General features: G+C 48.1%; 1 protein-coding gene across 1 annotated transcript in view; it reads left to right on the forward strand.

Moving 5' to 3' along the window:
• LOC147091590 (solute carrier family 2, facilitated glucose transporter member 3-like) overlaps positions 1 to 27,077 on the forward strand; it is a 240,930-nt gene extending 213,853 nt beyond the window's left edge. Inside the window, exon 6 of the mRNA XM_085976611.1 lies at positions 27,031 to 27,077. Coding sequence (XP_085832737.1) covers positions 27,031 to 27,077 — 47 coding nt within the window. The remainder of the gene's footprint in view (positions 1 to 27,030) is intronic.
• The last annotated feature ends 516 nt before the right edge of the window (positions 27,078 to 27,593 follow it).

The raw sequence follows: 27,593 nt of genomic DNA on the forward strand, positions 1-27,593 counted from the left end.
ACAGAGTAGACAGAGAGAAACTGTTCCCATTGGCGGAAGGGTCGAGAACCAGAGGACACAGATTTAAGGTGATTGGCAGAAGAACCAAAGGCGATGTGAGGAAAAACTTTTTTATGCAGCGAGATGTTAGGACCTGGAATGCACGGCCTGAAAGCGTGGTGGAGGCAGACTCGATCGTGGCTTTCAAAAGGGAGTTGGCTAAATAGCTGAAGGAAATAAAATTGCAGGGCTACGGGGAAAGGGCGGGGGAGTGGGACTGGCTGAAGTGGTCTTGCAGAGAGCCGGCACGGACTCGACGGGCCGAATGGCCTCCTTCTGTGCTGTAACCATTCTAGGATTCTATGATAGATGGGGAAGGGTAATGGGAGCAGCGCTTGGGCAGAATGTTGGGTCTGGATTGTTTTGTGGTTTTGAATGGCCCACAAGTGGGTGGTGATGATAAGCGAAGAGATCAAACTGATTGACTCTTTCCTGTCACTGGGTAAACTTCCTGTTATTCCGAAGAAAATAACTCACTATGACTTGCAGATTTGCTTCAGAAACTGTTTCTGCAACATTTCAAGGTCACAGACTACACCCACATGGCACAGAGCTGACAGAGAGAGAGACAGAGAGAGAGACAGAGAGAGAGAAACAGAGAGAGAGAGAGAGGGACAGAGAGAGAGAGAGACAGAGAGGGAGAGAGCGAGAGAGAGAGAGAGAGACAGAGAGAGAGGGAGCGAGAGAGAGAGAGCGAGAGAGAGAGAGAGAGAGACAGAGAGAGAGAGAAACAGAGAGAGAGAGCGAGAGAGAGAGAGAGACAGAGAGAGAGAGAGACAGGGAGATTCAACACATCAAGAAACATATTATTCAACAAGCTAAGCCAAACAACCCCAGATTTCAAGGAATTGGATGACCTGTCAAAATTGAGATTAGTCCTGGGAGAAGGAGACAGACCATACCTTGGGGCCAAATATGTAACAACATGTCACAACCTGAGGACTGTTTAAAAGTAAGACTGTTTAAAATTAATATTGAACGTACCAAATGAAGTAGAAAGACTGTTTAAAATTAATATTGTTTAAAAGTAATATTGTATGTACCCAACAAATGTCAAATCGATTGACACCTACAGAATGTTGGAAAACTGTACCTTTTTGCTATGTAAGCTTTGGCAATATGGTTCTCTGTAAACTTTCATGCCAATAAAGCATTTGAATTGAATTGAATTGAATTGAATTGAGAGAGGGACAGAGAGAGAGAGAGACAGAGAGAGAGAGAGCGAGAGAGAGAGACAGAGAGAGGGACAGAGAGAGAGAGGGACAGAGAGAGAGAGAGAGAGGGACAGAGAGAGAGAGCGAGAGAGAGAGAGAGACAGAGAGAGAGAGAGACAGGGAGAGAGAGAGCGAGAGAGAGACAGAGAGAGAGACAGAGAGAGGGACAGAGAGAGAGAGAGAGAGAGACAGAGAGAGAGAGAGCGAGACCTACTCGACAAATACTGCCAAAATTGGGCTCCAACAGTAAATCTAAAAAAAAAATCATGATTTTTCAAAAAAGGCCCAGATGTCAGGAAAACAAATACCAGTTTACCCTCAGTGATACCACTATAGGACACACTATGAGCTACACCTACCTTGGTCTAACTATTACAGCATCAGGGAGCTTCAACATAGCAGTGAATGCACTAAAAGAAAAAGCCCGAAGAGCCCTATATGCAATAAAAAGAAAATTCTACAACATCCAAATCCCAATCAAAATCTGGCTCAAAATATTTGACAGCATAATCCTGCCCATTGCACTGTACGGTAGTGAAGTATGGGGCCCGCGAAATCACCAAAGCTACACTAAATGGGAAAAACACACAATAGAAGCCCTACATGCAGAATTCTGCCGAAGCATCCTTCGCATCCAAAGAAAAACGCCAACAAATGCATGCAGAGCCGAACTAGGCAGATACCCACTGATAATAAACATCCAAAAACGAGCACTAAACTTCCTAAATCACCTCAAATCTAGCTCCCCAGACACCCTTCATTTCAAAGCCTTTCAGACCCAAGAGCTAAACCCAGAAAAGAGTCCCCTGAGTCAGCTGCTACTGAAACTAAGTACTCAGCCGGACCCTGACCAGCCCCAGACCAACACAGCCATCCAAACACCAATCCGAGTGAACCAAATCATTAAACAATGCAAAGAAACCTACCTGGAACATTGGAACAAAATAACCGAAAGCCAAAGCAGATTAGAATGTTACCGGGCCCTAAAAAGAGAATATAAACTGGCAGACTACCTCACGACCATCAGAGACACAAAACAGAGACAGACCCTCACCAGGTACAGACTAAGCGACCACCAACTGGAAATTGAAAAAGGCAGATACAAGAAATCCTGGCAGCCTAGAGAGAATAGAATATGCGATCAATGTCTGGCCGGCGAGGTTGAAACAGAAATGCATTTCCTCCTAAAATGCGAAAAATTCAACACACCAAGAAACATATTATTCAACAAGCTAAGCCAAACAACCCCAGATTTCAAGGAATTGGATGACCTGTCAAAATTGAGATTAGTCCTGGGAGAAGGAGACAGACCATACCTTGGGGCCAAATATGTAACAACATGTCACAACCTGAGGACTGTTTAAAATTAAGACTGTTTAAAATTAATATTGAATGTACCAAATGAAGTACAAAGACTGTTTAAAATTAATATTGTTTAAAAGTAATATTGTATGTACCCAACAAATGTCAAATCGATTGACACCTACAGAATGTTTGAAAATGTACCTTTTTGCTATGTAAGCTTTGGCAATATGGTTCTCTGTAAACTTTCATGCCAATAAAGCATTTGAATTTGAATTTGAATTTGAGAGACAGAGAGAGAGACAGAGAGAGAGAGAGGGACAGAGAGAGAGAGACAGAGAGAGAGACAGAGAGAGAGAGAGAGGGACAGAGAGAGAGACAGAGAGAGAGAGAGCGAGAGAGAGACGGCGAGGGAGAGAGAGAGAGACGGCGAGGGAGAGAGAGAGAGAGACGGCGGGGGAGAGAGAGAGAGAGAGAGAGACGGCGGGGGAGAGAGAGAGAGAGAGAGAGAGACGGCGGGGGAGAGAGAGAGAGTGAGAGACGGCGGGGGAGAGAGAGAGAGACGGCGAGGGAGAGAGAGAGAGAGACGGCGGGGGAGAGAGAGAGAGAGAGAGAGACGGCGGGGGAGAGAGAGAGAGAGAGAGAGAGACGGCGGGGGAGAGAGAGAGAGTGAGAGACGGCGGGGGAGAGAGAGAGAGAGAGAGAGACGGCGGGGGAGAGAGAGAGAGAGGGAGACGGCGGGGGAGAGAGAGAGAGAGAGACGGCGGGGGAGTGAGAGAGAGACGGCGGGGGAGAGAGAGAGAGACGGCGGGGGAACAGAAATGCATTTCCTCCTAAAATGCGAAAAATTCAACACATCAAGAAACATATTATTCAACAAGCTAAGCCAAACAACCCCAGATTTCAAGGAATTGGATGATCTGTCAAAATTGAGATTAGTCCTAGGAGAAGGAGACAGACCATACCTTGGGGCCAAATATGTAACAACATGTCACAACCTGAGGACTGTTTAAAAGTAAGACTGTTTAAAATTAATATTGAACGTACCAAATGAAGTAGAAAGACTGTTTAAAATTAATATTGTTTAAAAGTAATATTGTATGTACCCAACAAATGTCAAATCGATTGACACCTACAGAATGTTGGAAAACTGTACCTTTTTGCTATGTAAGCTTTGGCAATATGGTTCTCTGTAAACTTTCATGCCAATAAAGCATTTGAACTGAACTGAACTGAACTGACAGAGAGAGAGAGACAGAGAGAGAGAGAGAGAGGGAGAGATGGACAGAGAGAGACAGAGAGGGAGAGAGGGACAGAGAGAGACAGAGAGGGAGAGAGGGACAGAGGGAGAGAGAGAGAGAGAGAGAGAGGGACAGAGAGAGAGAGAGAGAGAGAGACAGAGACAGAGAGAGAGAGAGAGAGAGGGAGAGAGGGACAGAGGGAGACAGAGGGAGAGATGGACAGAGAGACAGAGAGTCAGAGTCCTAGGCCTAGAAATTCGGTGGCGCCGTGTTTGGGCGCCAAGCTCGCCTGGGCGCTGGAATTTGCGCTCTGGCCAGAGCCGCTTGCGCCCTCCCGATATTCAGTGGGAGCGCCCCAAGAGGGACTGGGGGCGCTGCTCGAGGCTCCCCGCGTCCTGCTTGGGGCGCTCAAACTGAATATCGCCGCGCTACGTGCCACAGCGCCACATGCTGCGGCACGGCGCGCTGCTGTACTGCAGGCCATCCTCCCCTTCTTAAGGGGGAGGGGCCTGCGCCAGCGCGATCACCGATCGCGAGTGCCAGCAAAAGAGCCCGACACCGAGGAGAAGTGCCGGGCTTTTGGGACACAGCCGGCACTGCCCGGGGGGTGGATCAGGAGGCCGGCGCGAGGAGGTGCTGGCAGGCGGCCACCGGGAAGAATGGCCGCCCCGCACCTCCACCTTAATTTGCGCCACTACCGCCACAGGTAGGCCCCGTGAACCGGTCGCGATTTGCGACCGGCGTTACAGAGGTGGTCGCGGCCAAATATCGCGATCGGGGCGGGAGCGGGGAGCTGCGCACACCAATGACGTCATCGGTGGCGGCGCAGCGCTACAAGCTAACGCCGCCATTAGCGCCCCGCTAAATATCGCGGGAGGCGTGGCCAGTGGCGCTAAAGCCACTGAGTGCCCTCTTTGGGCGCTAACTGGTGGCGCAGCCCACTGAATTTCTAGGCACAGGAAGAGGCCCTTCGGCCCATCGTGTCTGCGCCGGCCATCAAGCCCTATCTAATCTAATCCCATTTTCCAGCATTTGGTCCATAGCCTTGTATGCTATGGCCTTTCAAGTGCGCATCCAAATGCTTCTTGAATGTTGTGAGGGTTCCTGCCTCTACCACCCTTTCAGGCAGTGAGTTCCAGATTCCAACCACCCTCTGGGTGAAAAAGCTTTTCCTCAAATCCCCTCTAAACCTCCCGCCCCTTACCTTGAATCTATGCCCCCTTGTTATTGACCCCCCTACTCAGGGAAAAAGTTCCTTTCTATCCACTCTATCTATGCCCCTCATAATTTTGTACACCTCAATCAGGTCCCCCCTCAGCCTTCTCTGCTCCAAGGAAAACAACCCCAGCCTGTCCAGCCTCTCTTCATAGCTGAAGCGCTCCATCCCAGGTAACATCCTGGTGAATCTTCTCTGCACCCTCTCCAAAGCAATCACATCCTTCCTATAGTGAGGTGACCAGAACTGCACACAGTACTCCAGCTGTGGCCTCACCAGCGTTTTGTACAGCTCCATCATAACCTCCCTGCTCTTATATTCTATGCCTCGGCTAATGAAGGCAGGTATCCCATATGCCTTTTTAAGCACCTTATCCACCTGTTCTGCTGCCTTCAGGGATCTATGTACATGTACACCAAGGAGAGAGAGACAGAGACCCAGAGGCAGAGAGAGAGAGAGAGAGAGAGAGAGAAACAGAGAGAGAGAGAGAGAGAGAGATAGACAGAGAGAGAGACAGAGAGACAGAGAGAGAGACAGAGAGAGAGACTGAGAGAGACTGAGAGAGTGAGACTGAGAGAGACTGAGAGAGAGACTGAGAGAGACTGAGAGAGAGAGAGAGAGAGAGAGAGACAGAGAGACAGAGAGAGAGACAGAGAGAGAGACAGACAGAGAGAGAGACAGAGAGACAGAGAGAGAGAGCGAGACAGAGAGAGAGAGAGAGATAGACAGAGAGAGTGACAGAGAGACAGAGAGAGAGACAGAGAGAGAGAGAGAGAGAGAGGAATTGGATGACCTGTCAAAATTGAGATTAGTCCTAGGAGAAGGAGACAGACCATACCTTGGGGCCAAATATGTAACAACATGTCACAACCTGAGGACTGTTTAAAATTAAGACTGTTTAAAATTAATATTGAACGTACCAAATGAAGTACAAAGACTGTTTAAAATTAATATTGTTTAAAAGTAATATTGTATGTACCCAACAAATGTCAAACCGATTGACACCTACAGAATGTTGGAAAACTGTACCTTTTTGCTATGTAAGCTTTGGCAATATGGTTCTCTGTAAACTTTCATGCCAATAAAGCATTTGAATTGGAATTGGAGAGAGAGAGACAGAGAGACAGAGAGAGAGACAGAGAGAGAGAGAGAGAGAGAGAGAGACAGAGAGACACAGAGGCAGAGAGAGAGAGAACCTGGTTCTGCTGTCTCCCACAGAACAGGGATTACAGCAACAACTAGACCTACTCGACAAATACTGCCAAAATTGGGCTCTAACAGTAAATCTAAAGAAAACCAACATCATGATTTTTCAAAAAAGGCCCAGATGTCAGGAAAACAAATACCAATTTACCCTCAGTGATACCGCTATAGGACACACTATGAGCTACACCTACCTTGGTCTAACTATTACAGCATCAGGGAGCTTCAGCATAGCAGTGAATGCACTAAAAGAAAAAGCCCGAAGAGCCCTATATGCAATAAAAAGAAAATTCTACAACATCCAAATCCCAATCAAAATCTGGCTCAAAATATTTGACAGCATAATCCTGCCCATTGCACTGTACGGTAGTGAAGTATGGGGCCCGCTAAATCACCAAAGCTACACTAAATGGGAAAAACACACAATAGAAGCCCTACATGCAGAATTCTGCTGAAGCATCCTTCGCACCCAAAGAAAAACGCCAACAAATGCATGCAGAGCCGAACTAGGCAGATACCCACTGATAATAAACATCCAAAAACGAGCACTAAACTTCCTAAATCACCTCAAATCTAGCTCCCCAGACACCCTTCATTTCAAAGCCTTTCAGACCCAAGAGCTAAACCCAGAAAAGAGTCCCCTGAGTCAGCTGCTACTGAAACTAAGTACTCAGCCGGACCCTGACCAGCCCCAGACCAACACAGCCATCCAAACACCAATCCGAGTGAACCAAATCATTAAACAATGCAAAGAAACCTACCTGGAACATTGGAACAAAATAACTGAAAGCCAAAGCAGATTAGAATGTTACCGGGCCCTAAAAAGAGATTATAAACTGGCAGACTACCTCACGACCATCAGAGACACAAAACAGAGACAGACCCTCACCAGGTACAGACTAAGCGACCACCAACTGGAAATTGAAAAAGGCAGATACAAGAAATCCTGGCAGCCTAGAGAGAATAGAATATGCGATCAATGTCTGGCCGGCGAGGTTGAAACAGAAATGCATTTCCTCCTAAAATGCGAAAAATTCAACACATCAAGAAACATATTATTCAACAAGCTAAGCCAAACAACCCCAGATTTCAAGGAATTGGATGACCTGTCAAAATTGAGATTAGTCCTAGGAGAAGGAGACAGACCATACCTTGGGGCCAAATATGTAACAACATGTCACAACCTGCGGACTGTTTAAAATTAAGACTGTTTAAAATTAATATTGAACGTACCAAATGATGTACAAAGACTGTTTAAAATTAATATTGTTTAAAAGTAATATTGTATGTACCCAACAAATGTCAAATCGATTGACACCTACAGAATGTTGGAAAACTGTACCTTTTTGCTATGTAAGCTTTGGCAATATGGTTCTCTGTAAACTTTCATGCCAATAAAGCATTTGAATTGGAATTGAATTGGAATTGGAGAGAGAGAGACAGAGAGAAACAGACAGAGAGAGAGAGAGAGAGACCGAGAGAGACAGAGACAGAGAGAGAGAGAGAGATAGACAGAGAGAGAGAGAGATAGACAGAGAGAGAGACAGAGAGACAGAGAGAGAGAGAGACAGAGAGAGAGAGAAAGAGAGAGACAGAGAGAGAGAGACAGAGAGAGAGACAGAGAGAGAGACAGAGAGAGAGAGAGAGAGACACAGAGACACAGAGGCAGAGAGAAAGAGAGAGTGACAGAGAAACAGACAGAGAGAGAGAGAGACCGAGAGAGACAGAGACAGAGAGAGAGAGAGAGAGACAGAGAGAGAGACAGAGAGACAGAGAGACAGAGAGAGAGAGAGATGTTCTGTCCTCCCCAACGTCTCCCTGGCCCATCATCCAAACATCAACACAAGGGACCTCTATGACGAAATACATCTACTCAAACAGCGGATGTGGGTCTTCGCAAGAAACCTCATAAACACTGCCAAAAGACGCAGCCCTCCCACCCCCCCTACCATTGGGAGCCCAAACAGGACCACCAATGTCCCCCACCCCCCTTTACAAAACCGACAACAGAACCGTGCTTTTATACCTGACCCAAGACCCCCCTCTAGACCACAGACTGTAGACCAAGAACTGAGAAAGATCATGACGATGCTGAACAGCCTGATAGAAAGCCGGAGAAATTATTAATATTGTTATTTATCATTATCATTATTGTTATCTTATCAGTATTATTACTATTATTAGATAGATATATGTGCATGCCTCATGAAATTTATACTAAATCATCACTTAGCATTATAGAAAATAGTGTTTCCACACTCATCCCACAAAATAGGTCCATTTTATTTCGTTTTATTGAACTATATAAATGCGTTCTTTCCACATAAGCTGCTGGAATATCCAGGGCCTCCGCTCCTCAACTTTTGGGATGAAGAGTACAGACCCTGAATTCCTAAAAGCTATAAAAGACATTGATATAATTGTGTTAACAGAAACATGGTGCCAAAAGGACATGCCGACCCACTGTCCTCCAATGTACCATGAAATCATTGTGCCCTCAGTAAAGAACACTAAAACACGCAAGGGCAGAACCTCCGGGGGAATATTGGTGTGGTATAAGGGAGAACTGGACAAACACATCTCACCGGTAAAACAGGGGAAATCACACGTATGGCTAAAACTAGATAAAAATATAGGAATAGCAAAAAAAGATGTTTACTTATGTGCGATCTACATACCTCCAATAGATTCGCCATATTTCGAAGAGGAGTTATTTGATACTCTCCACATGGAAATCAGCCATTTCCAGGCCCAAGGAAAGGTGATAATATGTGGGGACCTAAATGCAAGGACCGGTTGTGAACCTGACTTCATAGACCCACAGGGAAACAACCATGTGTTTGGCCAGACCCCTTTAGATGTCACACCAGCCATCGCAAATCGGAACAACCTTGATCGTGAAATAAACAAAAGCGGTAGGGAGGTAGTGCAACTCTGCCGAGCCTTAGGCCTGTACATAGTTAATGGTAGGTTCAGAGGGGACTCCCAAGGGAGACTCACATACTCCTCAACTCTTGGGTCTAGTGTGGTGGACTATACAATCACTGACCTGGACCCCTGCGATATCAACGCATTCACTGTCAGGCAACAATCCCCCCTCTCAGACCATAACCAAATAAATGTGTACCTTAAACTTTCTGCCCAAACTACAGACACAAAAAAGGAACACAGTAAGCTACATAAAATAAACCAGACATACAGATGGGCCCCAGACAGTGGAGATAAATTCATCACAGCACTAAATTCACCTGATCTCACAAGTAAAATTTCAAAATTTAAGGAAAATCTATATGAGATCACCAGAGATGGTGTAAACACGGCCATAGAGGATATAAATATGATCTTCCATGAGGCAGCTGTAAAAGCCGACCTCGTGAAACAGAAGAGGAAGCATCACAAAAGACAAAATAAAAATATGAAATGGTTTGACCACGAATGCAAAAATGCCAGAAAAGACCTGAGAAAAATATCAAACCAAAAGCATCGGCAACCAAACAATCCGGACCTACGTACTAGATACAATGAAACCCTCAAAAGATATAAACACACCATTAGGAACAAAACACAAAACTATACCCACAAAATACTCGAAGAAATTGAAAACTCCACCAATCCAAAACAATTCTGGGAAATGTGGAATAACCTGAGTACAACACAATTGCAAGCATTACCAATCCAAGATGGCGACATCTGGAGAACACATTTTGAAAACCTCTACAAAGACATCCCAAAAAACAAAACAAACCCAAGTCAACATCAGGTCACAGAAAAACTCCACACATTAGAAGCAACAATTAAAGACAACCAAAACCCTCTAGACTCCCCAATCACATGGAAAGAACTGGCCACAAAAACAAAATCTCTCCACCTAAAGAAAGCCTGTGGCCCAGACAACATCAAAAATGAAATGCTAAAGTTCAGCAATATGGAGATGCAGGGTGCGATACTCAAACTATTCAACATCATATTACGCTCAGGCTGTTTTCCCGATATCTGGTGCCAAGGACTAATCTCCGCCATATATAAAAGTGGAAACAAATCAGACCCAAATAACTACCGCGGCATCTGTGTCAACAGTTGTCTAGGGAAGTTATTCTGCAGTATTCTAAATAGTAGATTACTTGATTTTCTTAACAAACATAATATCCTCAGAAAAAACCAAATAGGCTTTCTTCCAAAACACCGCACCGCCGACCAGATCTATACCCTTCACACCCTCATTGAAAAACATATACACCAAACAAAAAATGGGAAAATATTCGCCTGTTTCATCGACTTCAAGAAAGCCTTTGACTCTATATGGCACGAAGGGCTCTATTATAAACTTCTTCAGTGTGGAATAGGGGGCAAAGTCTATGACCTTATTAAATCAATGTATCTGAAAAACAAATGCGGGGTCAAAATTGGAGACAAACGCACCGATTTCTTCACCCAGAGAAGAGGCGTCCAGCAGGGCTGCAATTTGAGCCCGACCCTGTTCAACATATACATAAATGAATTAGCAGACATGCTGGAGCAAAGCGAGTCACCAGGTCTCCGTCTCCTGGATGGAGAAGTGAAGTCCCTGTTCTATGCGGACGACCTGGTTCTGCTGTCTCCCACAGAACAGGGATTACAGCAACAACTAGACCTACTTGACAAATACTGCCAAAATTGGGCTCTAACAGTAAATCTAAAGAAAACCAACATCATGATTTTTCAGAAAAGACCCAGATGTCAGGAAAACAAATACCAGTTTACCCTCAGTGATACCACTATAGGACACACGATGAGCTACACCTACCTTGGTCTAACTATTACAGCATCAGGGAGCTTCAGCATAGCAGTGAATGCACTAAAAGAAAAAGCCCGAAGAGCCCTATATGCAATAAAAAGAAAATTCTACAACATCCAAATCCCAATCAAAATCTGGCTCAAAATTTTTGACAGCATAATCCTCCCCATTGCACTGTACGGTAGTGAAGTATGGGGCCCGCTAAATCACCAAAGCTACACTAAATGGGAAAAACACACAATAGAAGCCCTACATGCAGAATTCTGCCGAAGCATCCTTCGCACCCAAAGAAAAACGCCAACAAATGCATGCAGAGCCGAACTAGGCAGATACCCACTGATAATAAACATCCAAAAACGAGCACTAAACTTCCTAAATCACCTCAAATCTAGCTCCCCAGACACCCTTCATTTCAAAGCCTTTCAGACCCAAGAGCTAAACCCAGAAAAGAGTCCCCTGAGTCAGCTGCTACTGAAACTAAGTACTCAGCCGGACCCTGACCAGCCCCAGACCAACACAGCCGTCCAAACACCAATCCGAGTGAACCAAATCATTAAACAATGCAAAGAAACCTACCTGGAACATTGGAACAAAATAACCGAAAGCCAAAGCAGATTAGAATGTTACCGGGCCCTAAAAAGAGAATATAAACTGTCAGACTACCTCACGACCATCAGAGACACAAAACAGAGACAGACCCTCACCAGGTACAGACTAAGCGACCACCAACTGGAAATTGAAAAAGGCAGATACAAGAAATCCTGGCAGCCTAGAGAGAATAGAATATGCGATCAATGTCTGGCTGGCGAGGTTGAAACAGAAATGCATTTCCTCCTAAAATGCGAAAAATTCAACACATCAAGAAACATATTATTCAACAAGCTAAGCCAAACAACCCCAGATTTCAAGGAATTGGATGATCTGTCAAAATTGAGATTAGTCCTACGAGAAGGAGACAGACCATACCTTGGGGCTAAATATGTAACAACATGTCACAACCTGAGGACTGTTTAAAAGTAAGACTGTTTAAAATTAATATTGAACGTACCAAATGAAGTAGAAAGACTGTTTAAAATTAATATTGTTTAAAAGTAATATTGTATATACCCAACAAATGTCAAATCGATTGACACCTACAGAATGTTGGAAAACTGTACCTTTTTGCTATGTAAGCTTTGGCAATATGGTTCTCTGTAAACTTTCATGCCAATAAAGCATTTGAACTGAACTGAACTGAACTGAGAGAGAGATAGACAGAGAGAGAGACAGAGAGACAGAGAGAGAGAGACAGAGAGAGAGATAGACAGAGAGAGAGACAGAGAGAGAGAGAGACAGAGAGAGAGAGAAAGAGAGAGACAGAGAGAGAGAGACAGAGAGAGAGACAGACAGGGAGAGAGAGAGACAAAGAGAGGGAGAGACAGAGAGGGAGAGACAGAGAGAGAGAGAGACAGAGAGAGAGAGAGAGAGACAAAGAGAGAAAGAGTGACAGAGAGAGTGACAGAGAGAGTGACAGAGAGAGACAAAGAGAGAGACAGAGAGAGAGGGAGAGGCAGAGAGACAGACAGAGAGAGAGAGAGAGAGAGACATAGAAACATAGAAACATAGAAGATAGGAGCAGGAGTAGGCCATTCGGCCCTTCAAGCCTGCTCTGCCATTCAATGAGATCATGGCTGATCCTCCAAATTCAGTACCCTGTCCCTGCCTTCTCCCCATATCCCTTGATCCCTTTAGCCTTAAGAAATATATCCAACTCTTTCTTGAATATATTTAATGAACTGGCCTCCACCGCCCTCTGCGGCAGAGAATTCCACAGGTTCACCACTCTCTGGGTGAAGAAATTCCTCCTCATTTCAGTCCTAAATGGCTTACCCCTTATCCTTAGACTATGACCCCTGGTTCTGGACTCCCCGGCCATCAGAAACATCCTTCCTGCATCTAGTCTGTCCAGGCCTGACAGAATTTTATAGGTTTCGATGAGTTCCCCTCTCAATCTTCTAAACTCCAGTGAGTATAAGCCCAATCGACACAATCTCTCCTCATACGTCATTCCTGCCATCCCAGGTATCAGCCTGGTGAATCTTCGCTGCACTCCTTCCATGGCAAGAACATCCTTCCTCAGATAAGGCGACCAAAACTGCAGACAATACTCAAGGTGCGGTCTCACCAAGGCCCTGTACAACTGTAGCAAGACATCCTTGTTCCTGTACTCGAACCCTCTTGCTACGAAGGCCAACATACCATTTGCCTTCTTAACCGCCTGCTGCACCTGCATGCTTACCTTCAGCGACTGGTGCACAATAACACCCAGGTCTCTTTGCACTTCCCCTTCTCCCAATCTATTGCCATTCAAATAATAATTTGCCTTCCTGTTTTTGCCACCAAAGTGGATAACCTCACATTTATCCACATTATAGTGCATTTGCCATGTTTCTGCCCAATCATCCAACCTGTCCAAATCGTACTGGAGTTTCCCGACATCCTCCTCACAGCTTACCCTCCCACCCAGCTTTGTGTCGTCTGCAAATTTGGAGATATTACATCCAATTCCCTCGTCCAGATCATTAATATATATTGTGAACAGCTGGGGTCCTAGGACCGATCCTTGCGGTACCCCACTAGTCACTGCCTGCCACTCGGAAAATGACCCGTTTATTCCAACTCTTTGCTTTCTGTCCGCCAACCAGTTCTCTATCCAAGTCAGTACCTTGCCCCCAATCCCATGTGCCTTAATTTTGCACGCTAATCTCTTATGTGGGACCTTATCGAAAGCCTTCTGAAAGTCCAAATACACCACATCCACTGGTTCTCCCTTATCTATTTTACCAGTTACATCCTCAAAAAATTCCAGTAGATTAGTCAAGCACGATTTCCCTTTTGTCAATCCATGTTGACTTTGTCCGATCCTGTCACTGCTTTCCAAGTGCTCTGCTATTACATCTTTTATAAGAGCCCATGGAATCCAGGGTGCCTTGGCACATTGGATACAAAACTGGCTTAGTGGCAGAAGGCAGAGGGTGATGGTCGAAGGTTGTTTTTGTGACTGGAAGCCTGTGGCCAGTGGGGTACCACAGGGATCGGTGCTGGGTCCCTTGCTGTTTGTGGTCTACATTAATGACTTGGATATGAATGTAAAAGGTATGATCAGTAAGTTCACGGATGATACAAAAATTGGTAGGGTGGTAAATAGCGAGGAGGGGAGCCTCAGTCTGCAGGACGATATAGATGGGTTGGTCAGATGGGCGGAACAGTGGCAAATGGAATTTAACCTGGAAAAGTGTGAGGTGATGCACTTTGGGGGGACTAACAAGGCAAGGGAATACACAATGAATGGTAAGACCCTAGGCGGAGGGTCAGAGGGATCTGGGTGTGCAAGTACACAGATCCCTGAAGGCGGCGGAACAGGTGGATAAGGTGGTAAAAAAGGCATATGGGATACTTGCCTTCATTAGCCGAGGCATTGAATATAAGAGCAAGGAGGTTATGATGGAGCTGTATAAAACACTGGTTAGGCCACAGCTGGAATACTGTGTGCAGTTCTGGTTGCCACACTACAGGAAGGATGTGATCGCGTTGGAGAGGGTGCAGAGGAGGTTCACCAGGATGTTACCAGGGCTGGAGCGCTTCAGCTATGAAGAGAGACTGGGCAGATTGGGTTTGTTTTCCTTGGAGCAGAGGAGGCTGAGGGGGGACATGATTGAGGTGTACAAAATGATGAGGGGCATAGATAGGATGGATGCTGAGGAGCTTTTTCCCTTAGTAGAGGGGTCATTAACTAGGGGGCATAGATTCAAGGTAAAGGGCGGGAGGTTTAGAGGGGATTTGAGAAAGAACTTTTTCACCCAGAGGGTGGTTGGAGTCTGGAACTCACTGCCTGAAAGGGTTGTGGAGGCAGAAACCCTCACAACATTTAAGAAGCATTTGGATGAGCACTTGAAATGCCATAGCATACAAGGCTATGGACCAAATGCTGGAATATGGGATTAGATTAGACAGGGCTTGATGGCCGGCGCGGACACGATGGGCCAAAGGGCCTCTATCCGTGCTGTATTACTCTATGACTCTATAATAGAGTCTAGCATTTTCCCCACTACCGATGTCAGGCTTACCGGTCTATAATTCCCCGCTTTTTCTCTACCACCTTTTTTGAATAGTGGGGTAACATTAGCTACCCTCCAATCCATGGGTACCGTTCCAGAGTCTATTGAGTTCTGGAAGATGACCAGCAATGCATCTACTATCTCTAGGGCCACTTCCTTAATACCCTGGGATGTAGACCATCAGGCCCTGGGGATTTATCGGCCTTCAGCCCCATCAATTTTCCTAACACCATTTCCCTACAAATACTGATTTCTTTCAGTTCCTCCCTTTCATCAGACCCTATGTTCCCCGACATCTCTAGGAGGTTATTTGTGTCCTCCTTTGTGAAGACAGAACCAAAGTATGTATTTAGTTGGTCTGCCATTTCCTTGTTTCCCATTATAAATTCCCCTGATTCTGACTGTAAAGGACCTACGCTTGACTTCACCAATCTTTTTCTCTTCACATATCTATAAAACCTTTTACAGTCAGTTTTTATGTTCCCTGCAAGCTTACTCTCATATTCTATTTTCCCTTTCTTAATTAATCCCTTTGTCCTCCTTTGTTGACTCCTAAACTGCTCCCAATCCTCAGGATTATTGCTTTTTCTAGCCAATTTATATGTCCTCTCCTTGGATCTTATGCTATCCCTAATTTCCCTTGTTAGCCACGGTTGAGTCACCTTTTTTGTTTTATTTTTATGCCAAACTGGGATGAACAAATTCTGTAGTTCATCCATTCGGTCTTTGAATGTTTGCCATTGCCTATCCACCGTCAACCCTTTGAGTGCCATTCCCCAATCAATCCTACCCAACTCGCTCCTCAGACCATCGTAGTTTCCTTTATTTAAATTGAGGACCCTAGTCTCTGAGTCAACTACTTCATTCTCCATCTTAATGAAGAATTCGATCATATTATGATCGCTCCGACCCAAGGGGCCTCGTACAACAAGATTGCTAATTAATCCTTTCTCGTTACATAATACCCAGTCTAAGATGGCCTGATCTCTGGTTGGTTCCTCGACATATTGGTCCAGGAAACCATCCCATAAACACTCCAGGAATTCCTCCTCCACAGTATTGTTACTAATTTGGTTGGCCCAATCTATATGTAGATTAAAGTCACCCATGATGACATTCCCCGAAGTTATGGATAAAGGGACACTGTATTGGACAAGTTATAAAAAGACAGGGTGCCCAAAATGGCTACTGCAACCTCGTGACCAAAAGGACAGGATTTTAAAAGCAAGGCTCTGCAAGCCTGGAACGAAACTTAAAATGCAGGAATCTGTGAAAAGACTGCAGCCAGACAGCCAAAGTTAACACAGAATATGCATTCATTCGCCTTGAAACAGATCAAGCTAGAATGGGCCTATAATCGAGGCCATCAGGTTTCTGCATATTTAATCGGTAACAGCTCACAGAAGCCATCAAGTCAGGAAAACCCGATTAAGTCTCATACATAACCAACAACCAGGACATCGAAACCGTTAAAACACAGAGACAGCCATTTCAAGAGTCGTTAAAGTAAATGGCTGTAATCAGTTTAAATGAGGCCGCCAAAAGTTAGACAAAGGACTGACCTGATTTGGCGGGCAGATAAGGATTGAAGAGCGGGTATAATTGTAGGCCCATCGGTGGCAATCGCTCTCTTGACTCTTGCTCCTGCCCGCATCGTGTGGCCTTGGCCTGCTGCCTCTCGTTCTCGTGCCCTGGCCTCGTGGCGGGCTCTCTTCTCGCTCCCCGCGCCGCTCAACACCAAGGACGCCCATTACTACACCAAGGGCCCAAACGCGGGAGGAGAACGAGGCCCGAGTTCGAAACCACACAGGACACACAGGCCACAAACGGACAGACGAGACCAGACGAGACGAGACGAAGAATTACGGTAAACCGATAAGAGCAGAGAAGGGCAGCGGAAGGAGCGTTGGGGAACAAACGCCTAGTTATAAGCTGGCGTTTGGTCAATAAGTTGGCGTTACATGTATGGACAGTAAAACCCCAATTCAAGAATATGCTGGCGTTCGAAGGATGGGTAGCAAAATCAAGACAAACGGCCTAGTTATAAGCTGGCGTTTGTCACATGGACAGTAATAGCCCAGTTGAAGAATAAGCTGGTGTTCGAAGCTTGGGTAGCAAAACCATTAGACGGTAAAAAACGCCAACCGACCCCCAACCGCAGCAATACTGTCAGCGACTAAACTGCCCAAGGAAGAAGAAGACGACAAAATCGCGACTCGACGACGACGTTAGCTGAGGAAAAGGAGGGTGCCTCGCACAAACAACTTCAGCGCTGCGCCCTGTGACCACGTGGCGATGGGATACCCCAAAGGACAGAAAGAGTGGACCTCAAAAACCAACCCACTTAAAGCAACAGGTTTTGAATTGGTGAGCATGAATTCCTGGCCCCTCATAGCTTAATCGAGTTAGGAATAGGGGGTGGGATAAGGAAAATGGGGATTTTTAATGTATTTGTTTCCCTCGATGTGCCGTGTGTTCCTCATTCCCATATAAGTGTAACTGTTTATGCCTGTAACTATACCAGTAATTCTCAGTAGTATTGTGTTTTATTTAGCCTTTTAATAAAATTCTGGTTTTCTTGCACCAAACCACTTGTCTGCTCGATTTTCTGTATCGTCGCCTGTACCTAAGTCCGGTGTCTAGAATCCAGGGGTGTGGGAGTGATTTGAACCATTCAGAGACAGTCAGAGGTGAAGCTAACTGGGCACACGCCACACGCCACCCCCTACAGAAATGGCGACCACGGCAGGACTCCAGCAACAGGGGTGCGATACAGTAGAAAATGGTTCGGATGAGCAAACCATGATGGAGGAAAGGATTTCTGATTATGTGTTCAGTAAGGTGAATATCACGAAGAAGTGGATCACCACTCTGTTAAGGGCTGGGCGTCCTGTAGATGCCGCAGCTAAGTGGACAGAAGGGAAGGAGCACAAGAAATCCTTAGAGAAGGCAGCCTGGCTGATGTGCTTCAAGGAGCAGGTCCAGCTTTTGGACAGGCTCGTTGCAGCACAGGCAGCCGAGATAAAGGAGTCAGCCCTGGAGATCCAGGACAAGGCTCTAGCAGGGGAGAAGTTATTGGTAGCATTGCAGGCCCTGAATCAGGAAAGGGTAAATTTAATGGGAGAACACAAGGCCAGGTTGGAATACCTACAGTGCCAAGTCACCGAAGCCAAGGATAATGAGTTGAGGTTGCGGGAAAAGAACGCCCGCCTAGCGAGTCAAGTTAGAGAGCAGGAGGAGAAAGTAAAAGAGGTAAAGGCAGCTTACAAGCTAGCGAGCGAACAGGGGTTTGAAGATGCAGATCATGGCCCCTGCAAGGAACAGCTAGAAAATCTGAGCCTGGCCCTCAGGAAGGCAAAAGGCATGGTGTGCCTCATGAGCCCGAAGGCAGGCCAGGTGGATTTTATAGGGAACGAGGGGAGAATGGTCCAAATATCATTGGTAGTGCCCAGGGACGACCCGGTTGAGGGACAGGAGGTCTCACAACCACCACCCGTAGCGCCAGGTTTTAGCGAGGTCTGGCAGCAAGGGGGGGGGTGAAGCCAGAGGTGGGAGCGGAGGTGGAACAACCCCCGCCAGAGAGGTCGGAGCCGGGACCGATGTGCCCAGCCCGGCATCGGAGGTTCGGCCCACCCGCCAATAGTGACGACGAGTGACCTCTCCAAAACCAGTTCGTATTACCCTATAGCACCCAGCAGCTTAGGGCTATGGTGAGCCCTATCCCAAAGCTCTCCGAGACGGGAGACCCCTCGATCCACTTCAGGGAGGTAGAGCAGGAAGCCAACGTCAACGACTGCGATGGTGCTGAGCAGGCCAAAATGCTGCTATTCTCCCTGGAGAGTAGGCTCCTCCAATCCCTCTCTGATGAGTGTAAGAGGGGGCAGTGCGGGTATGAGGCACTCAGGGATGAGGTTCTGGAGGCCTTTCTCCCGTGTGGAGAAGACGGTGCAGCTCGCAGGAGAAATCCCGCAGGTTTCGCGGACAGGTTATGGCCGGTTTATGGGAGCATCTGTCCTGGGGCACCTAATTGGGCATTCCTGAACCGGGATCAGCTGGCCCACTGGCTCCATTGCCTGGTGGCGAACAGTTTGCCACAGGTCTGGGCCAAGGCGGAAGTCTGGTTCAACCCCAAGAATCCCCAGACCACCGAACTTACGGTGATCAGGCAGTCGACCCTAGCCTATAAGAACAGTAGGGGAACCGATGCACACCCACCCAAGGGGAAGGTGTATGAGGTAAAACCCGGACCGGGTAGGATGGAGTGGCATCAGGAAGGGAATAACCCTCCTAGCACTAAGACGAATTGTTATGGGTGTGGGAAGGACGGCCACTGGAGGAAGGAGTGCAAAAACCCTTGGAAAGACAGCAAGGGAAATAATTCCACGGCCCCAGCCCAAAAGGCGGAGGCGGGAATCCCTCCCGCCGCGGTCGAGTCATTTTTGGACACCATGAGGTCCTTATTGACTGGCCACGGGAGAGTAGCCGCCACTACCGGTGCTCTGACCCCATCAGCCCCATCCAACCCACAGCCCTGACTAGAGCCAGCGCAACCTGTTTACCTGTGTTCTCTTCGGTACGATGAATGGAAGAGACCCCTCATGGAGATGGAGGTGGAAAAGGTGAAGGGGACCTATCTGTTGGACACGGGGGCATCATGCACCGAGGTCCATTCAGATAACCCCACCACCTCGCCTCTATCTAGCGGGGTCCCATACAGCCTGTCGGGTTTCCCAGGCAAAGGACAGGCCGGCTCGTTTTCCACCCCGCTCGTCATTCGGTTAGGACCACTCCGCTCCAAGTGGACCTGTGTCCTGATGAGATGGGAAGTGGAGGGTGGAAGAGGGGTCCTGGGGGCCAACTTTATTGTAGACCACGGGATCCTAGTAGATTTAAGGAATCATTGCCTATGGGGGGCAAGTACAGGAAAGGACGGCAAGATTGTAGTAATCCCAGGAAAGGAAGGGAAGGGGACCCTGTGCACCATGAAGCCCAAAGAGGGTTATAACCTCGAGCTCATGGTCAGTAACACCTCACAGGGGTTCCAGGCATTTGTGCAGGCCCACCTAGCCACGCATAAACACGACTGCGGGAGGGTCAACGGGTTTGAGGTCAGCGTAGACGGGGACCCCATGGCCCAACCACAGAAACAGTATAACTTCCCCAGGGAAGCGGAGCCGGAGGGAGTCTTCCCCAGGGAAGTGCAGCAGGGAGTCTTGAGAATGATAGCCACCCACGTAAACTCTCCACTGTGGCCGGTTAGAAAGCCGGACAACTCCTGGAGGGCCACGGTGGACTATCGGGTGCTCAACAGCAACATCCCAGCCTGTGCACCCACGGTAGCAGCAGTTGCCGACCTGGTAGGAAGTATCCCAGCATCCGCGACCACTTTCAAGGTGCTGGATATTTCCAACGGGTTTTGGTCCATCCCTTTAAGGAGGGAGGATCAGTACAAGTTTGCCTTTACGTTTAAAGGGCAACAGTACACGTGGAACTGTTTGCCGCAGGGCTTCCATAACAGCCCCAGCATTTTCCACCAGTGCACGGCGAACAGTTTAAAGGGTTTCAGCCAGCCCAGACAGTTGGTGCAGTACGTGGATGACCTGCTCCTGTTCACTGATTCGAGAGAGGAGCATGGCCCACTACTGGCCAAACTGCTGGAGCTGCTCAGGCACAAGGGTTTCAAAGTAAACCCAAAGAAAGCGCAGATCGGCCAGCAGGAGGTGAAATTCCTGGGCCTGACCATACGCGCTGGGGAAAGGGCCATAGATAAGGCTAGGAGGGAGGCAGTACAGGAGTTACCCGTCCCCAACACAGTTACGGGTGTGAGGTCATTTTCAGGGCTAACCGGGTACTGCAGAGACTTCATTGAGGACTATGCAGCCACAGCAGCCCCTCTGCTCCGACTCCTACATAAGGGAGTGGAGTGGGCTTGGGATGAGGGTTGCCAGGCAGCGTTTGTTAAACTCAAGGGAGACTTGCAGACCGCACCAGCTCTAGGGGCCATAGATGGGGGGAAAGAGTTCTTCTTGGAGGTAGCAGCCAGCGGGGATAGTCTCAGTGCTGTGCTGCTCCAAGAGCGGCACGGCAGGCTAAGGCCCGCGGTCTACTCCTCCAGAGTCCTCACGGAGGTGGAGAGGAGCTACTCCAACTGTGAGCGGCACCTCTTGGCCACACATTGGGCTGTGAAAAGATCATTGATCTTCACAGGCACCTCTCCCATCACCCTCCTCACCCATCACACACCCACCCAGATGCTTCTGGATGGGAGGATCAAGGATGGGACGGTGAGCAGTGCCCGCATTGCTCGCTGGACCTTGCTGCTCTCACAGATGGATCTTAGAGTGAAGGGTCACTGTGAGCCAAAGCTCGCAGCCAACCTGGTATATCCTGGAACAGCCCACTGGTGTTCCATAGAAGGGGTTTGGGAAGTGGACATAGGTTTATGGGCCGGGATACACCCCACAGGCCGCGAGATCTATGTAGATGGTTCCAGCACGGTATCTGCTGGCGAGCGTCTCACGGGGTGTGGAGTTTATGACCCAGCGGTGAACGTTGCCCTGGCGATTAAACTCCCCGGTTCCATGAGCGCCCAGCAGGCTGAACTGTCCACGGTAGTGTACGTCGTTACACACCCCGAAATCTTCCCCACCCCATACACGATTTGCTCGGACAGCATGTTCACGTGCAATTCGTGTACGGAGCACCTGGCCACCTGGTCCCGCCGCGGATACACCTCCACCGACGGGTGACCCCTCACAGTGAAACCCCTGCTGGAGAAAATCCTAGCGGCGGTGGGGGAGGAAGGGGAGGTCTTCATTGACAAGGTGAAAGCCCATTCCTCCACAGGACCCCGTAGTCAGGGTAACCAGCAGGCTGACATGCTGGCCAGGGAGGGTGCCCGCACAGGCACTTTCTGGGACCCATATGGATCCAGACCCATGGCAGCAGTCAGGGGTAGGAATGGGACACAAGGGACTGCAGGGGTAGCGTTAGCCCCGGACCTCAAGACGGTCCAAGCCCAAGACCCCATCCTCAAGGCAGTCCTCGGCGCAGCGACTGAGGGAAAAACGGTAGCGGGTCCGTACGGCACAGCAACCCTCTCCGTAAAAGAGGGCATGCTGTTCCGGGGGGAACAGTGGGTTGTGCCCCAGCAACACCGGAGGGAATTCCTTCAACTGGCCCATGAGGGCCCAGGAGCGGGCCACCCCGGGCCTGAGACCACCTGGCAATGGGTGGAACAGGCGGGATGGTGGCCGGGACTCAGGGAAGATGTCCGCGAGCTCTGTGCAGGCTGTCTTGTGTGCGCTGCTAATAACCCCAACCCCCACAAAAGGAAGGTACCTATGGGACACATCAGGAGGGTAGAGGGACCATGGCAGTCAATACAGGTCGACTACATCGGGTCCCTGCCCACCGCCCAGGGAGGCTATAAGTGCTGCCTAGTCCTGGTGGACGTGTTCACCAAATGTGTAGAGGCCTTCCCCTGCAGAACATGGTGTGGAGATGCCGGAGTTGGATGCCACAGCTCTGGGTACTGCCAGGATCCTGGTCCGGGAGGTGTTCTCCTGGTGGGGACTACCACAGTATGTGGAGTCCGACCAAGGGAGTCACTTCACCGGACAGGTGATGCAGAACACCCTTATGCTGCTAGGCATCGAGGGGAAGTGGCACGTGGCCCACAACCCCCAGTCATCAGGGATTGTGGAAAGAATGAATAGGACCCTAAAGGAAAGGTTGAGGAAGGAGACGGTGGACTCGCCCCGTAAATGGGCCGAGGTCCTACCACTGGTCCTGATGGGGATCCGGGCCAGCCAGTTGGAAAGCACGGGGTACTCCCCGCACGAGCTGATGACTGGCAGGGTTATGTGGACCCCCACCCAAGTACTAGACCCGGTGCTCACGGAGGGTCAGCTCAGGGAGGTAAACCGAGACAGGTTCGCCCGAAACCTCTTTGAGCACCTGAAGCAGGTCCATGAGCAGACGGCTGGGAACATGGGAAGGCAGCAACGGAGTAATCGATTGCTGCTCGAACCAAGAAAGCACCACGAGTGGGAGGTAGGAGATCAGGTCATGGTGAGGAACTATGCCCGAGTAGGGAGTTTGGAACCATTGTACATGGGGCCCTACAGCATTGTAGACAAGGCCAGCCCCATGGTAAACGCCGTTGTAATGATATCAGCAAATAGAGATGGTATTTGCCTGTTCGATTATGATGCCTTAATAGCATGTTTGCATGTATTGATTGCTTGTGCCTGACCAGCAGAGGGCATGTGACCGAGAGAAGCAAGGCAGTTAGTTTAGTTTCAGTTTCGTTCTAGATGCATCGCAAGCATCGTGTCTCCTGTAAAAGCTGTATAAAAGAGTTGAACAAGCTTTAGATTAAAAGTCATTCTCTTTCATAAATGTCTCGTCATTGAACCCACAAAGAAATCAATACATGGTGTCAGAAGTGACTGAAAGAGATGAAGAGGAAAAATCTGAAGTTAAATCAGCTCTCCACAAATTAGCAAGCCAAAAGAGAACATCATTGCTTACCATTGGAGAATAGCTAACGAAGTGAAAAAATGGAAGGTTTACACCAACCGGCGACGCTTCAGTTGACAGGTAATGTGGCTGAAAATTGGAGGAGATTCAAACAACGTGTAGAGTTGTATTTAGCGGCAATCGGAGCTGACGAGAAAAGTGATAATAAGAAATTGTCAGTATTCTTACATGTCGTGGGTGGTGAAGCGCTGGAGGTGTATAATAACTTCACATTTGCTGCTAATGGAGACAAAATGAAGCTAGATAAAATAATGGAACAGGTTGAGGCCTACTGCATATCTAAACGTAACGTGACGTTTGAGAGGCACAGATTTTTCACGTGTTCAGAAAACGGGTGAGACTATTGATCAGTATGTGACTGAACTGAGAAACAGAAGCAAATCGTGTGAATTTGGGGGACTAACAGACTCGCTGATAAAAGACAGACTGGTGTGTGGTATTCCAAATAATGGTCTAAGGGAAAGACTGCTAAGAGAGCAAGATCTAGACCTGGGAAAAGCCATAGCACTGTGTAGGGCTACAGAGACTGTGAAGTCGCAGGCAAAGGAGCTGTTCAGTGACAATAGCTGCAACGTGGATGCAGTGAGAAAGAACGGATACAAACCGTTTAACAAAACGAGCGCCAATGTGAAAAAAGAGGCGTGGCCAGCGAACGAAAATGAAAGGGACAATCGAAAGACATGTAGTCGATGCGGTACACAGCATCCACCAAGAAAGTGTCCAGCATATGGTAAAACATGCAATAGTTGCAACAAGAACAACCATTATGCCCGTTGCTGCAAGAACCAAGTGCAACAAAGCAAGGTCCATGCAGTAGATGAAAGTGACATAGAGGAGTTCTATGTAGATGTTGTGACTGAAAACAAAAAAGAAGAAAGAGACTGGATGTTGACACTAAAAGTGAATGACATACACATTCCATTTAAATTGGATACTGGAGCACAAGTTAATGTGATATCAGAGACTGATTTTAAGAAAATTAGACCCAGACCAAAGATACATGGAATCAAAGTGAAAGTGACAGGATACTCAGGTACTGATATACCAGTGCAAGGAAGATGCATTGTCAAAGTAACACACAAGAACAGAGAGCACACGCTAGCATTAATCGTGGTGCCAAAGGATGTGCAAGCCATACTATGTTTAAAAGCCTGTGAGAGACTGAACCTGGTAAAGAGAGTCCTTGTTGTGGAAAGCGAAGGAGAGACAGTCTATGATGAACTGAATGTTGCGTACACACCGGGTAAGCTGATGTATACAGCAGACACGTTGTCCAGAGCTGTTGACCCAGGAGAGCCCGCAAACACAGTGAAAAGACTGATGTACAAGGCAAAAGACAGTGGAACTGACTTCTACCAGAGCATGCTTGTATACCGCACAACACCGCTCGAGTGTGATATGTCACCAGCCCAACTCCTGATGGGACGTCGGCTAAGGTCAAACCTACCCATCCCGGAGAACCTCCTGAAAACAAAAGAGGGGGAGAAAGTGAGGAAGTTCAAAGAACAACAGAAAGAAAAGCAAAAGTACTACTATGACAGAGGAACACAAAACCTACCTGAACTCCACACTGGTGACCAAGTAAGGTTGAAAGACAAAACAAACACATGGACTCAGAAGGGAACTGTCCTGAGTGAAGTTCAACCAAGATCATACACCATTCAGACAGATGAGGGTGCTGTTCTGAGAAGAAATCGTCGAGATCTTCTCATGGGACCAGCCACAGCAGGTCAAGAGACTGATACTGTTGAACAACCTGATCACACAGCTGAGAACACATCATCTGAGGCAACAACTCAGATTCAAGGACAATCAATCAGAAAATCCTCAAGACACGTGAAGCCTCCTGAGAGACTCATTGAGCAAATTTAAGGACTATTGTTATAGAAGGAAGTAATGTTATCTTATTCTTTCTTCAAGTTCTAGTGTATTGACATATTTCATGTGAACACACAAAGCAAGGTTAAAAAACCTTGATCATGATAATGATAATGTAAGTTCATTAAGTGTTACAGTTAAAATGCAGATTAATACAAAGAAAACATGTTGTTAGTTAAAAATAAAATACTTTTGTTTTAAGAAAAGGAGATGTAATGATATCAGCAAATAGAGATGGTATTTGCCTGTTCGATTATGATGCCTTAATAGCATGTTTGCATGTATTGATTGCTTGTGCCTGACCAGCAGAGGGCATGTGACCGAGAGAAGCAAGGCAGTTAGTTTAGTTTCAGTTTCATTCTAGATGCATCGCAAGCATCGTGTCTCCTGTAAAAGCTGTATAAAAGAGTTGAACAAGCTTTAGATTAAAAGTCATTCTCTTTCATAAATGTCTCGTCATTGAACCCACAAAGAAATCAATACAGCCGTTAAGATGCCTCGGTGCACCAAATGGTTCCATATCAACCAGTGCAAACTGTTTAAACCTGAGAGGAGAAAGCAGTCGGTTGGGGTAAGGTCTGAGGACAGAAATCCTCAGCCTGCAGCAGGAGCAAGTTCACAGGCTGCTCAGGCAGGTGCTGTGGCTTGTTTAAGGGGTGGGGCCATCCCGCCCACCGCCTGGGACACTCCCCCGCTCTTCCAGGATCCAGATGAGGAGGGACCCGAGGGTGAAGACCCCGCCCCTGACCCAGGTTTAGAGGAGGAGGGACCTGAGGTCGAAGACCCCGCCCCAGACCCAGGTTTAGAGGAGGAGGGACCTGAGGTCGAAGACCCCGCCCTGGACCCAGGTTTAGAGGAGGAGGGACCCGAGGGTGAAGACCCCGCCCCTGACCCAGATTTGGGACCTGGGGCAGAGACTCACAGCTGGCAGCAACAGGCTGCGAAGAGTTACCTGCCCTTAGCCCAGGTTCAGGAGAGGTGAAGCCTGAGGGTGGGGAATCCCCAGCCAGCGGCAGTGGTAAGTCCACAGGCCGCGCCGGAGGGGGCAGCGGTTCGGGCTAAAGGCCCACCAGACAAGAAAACCCCACCCGCCAAAGTCCTTAGAAGGTCCCCACGGATGCCTCAGCCGAGAAAGCCATGGTCACCAGCTCCCCAGTTAACAAGGGCCGCCTCTCGAGTGAGGGATCGGTCGGAAGGCAGAGGTCCCCAGCCAGCAGCCACGGGCGGCAAGGGACCAACAGTGCAGGGCAGTGCAGCCACACCGGAGGGAGTGGTGTGCCGCAGTCCAAACAGGAATTAGCCTGGCCGCCCGGAGACGGGCGGCAGATGTATATAGTTTAGCGTAAGTTTATATTGTTACGTATGGGTGTTTAAGTTTAAATACGGTGATGGGTAGTTTTTATACAGTAGTAGTTTGTTAAGAGTGTTTGTATTGAGTCGAGGTCGCGAGACTCGACTATGCTTCACCCAAGCCAGAGAATCTCCTCGGGATGTGGCTGTATGCTCTTGTGTCTCTTTGCAGGAAAGGATTTGAGAGTGAAGGGGACGTACTCCTACTCGCCCTGCTAGGGATGAGCATCGGAAAGCGAGGTGACGTGGAGGACTCTCACATCTACGGGTGCTCGGGAGAGGGGGCTCCAGTGGTGACTGCCGGGAGCAGTGAACAAGGCGTGGAGGAGCCTGCCGTCTACGCCCACGAGGGAAGATGGCCCGGGTGGTTGGGATCCAACTCCACCCGGTACTCCAGCGAGACCCGGTTCACCTATGGGGAGGCCACCCTCCCCTGCCCCAGCGTACAGGTTGTGGCCTCACGGGTCGGGGTCACTGAGGGGAAACGCGTGGGCCTGACTTGCACAGGACAGATTCCCCTGGGAAGATGGTGGTGGCTCAGGAAGCTGAGCATGGACATGGGGGCTCGCACAGCTGACTGGGAACGGATGGGGAACGACACCCACCGAACGGTCACCGGGACCCAAGAAGGGACTAGTGCATGTTGGGGCAAGTGGTGGGAGTCGGGACAGGGAATCGATGTCTGTATGTGGGGGTCAAAAAGGGCCTGCCCCACAGGCATCTCCATCATCTTCT

The sequence above is a fragment of the Somniosus microcephalus genome, unplaced genomic scaffold, assembly GCF_052327205.1.
Source record: "Somniosus microcephalus isolate GS21.2 unplaced genomic scaffold, FLI_Smic_1.0 unresolved_chr3, whole genome shotgun sequence".
NCBI lineage: Eukaryota > Metazoa > Chordata > Chondrichthyes > Squaliformes > Somniosidae > Somniosus > Somniosus microcephalus.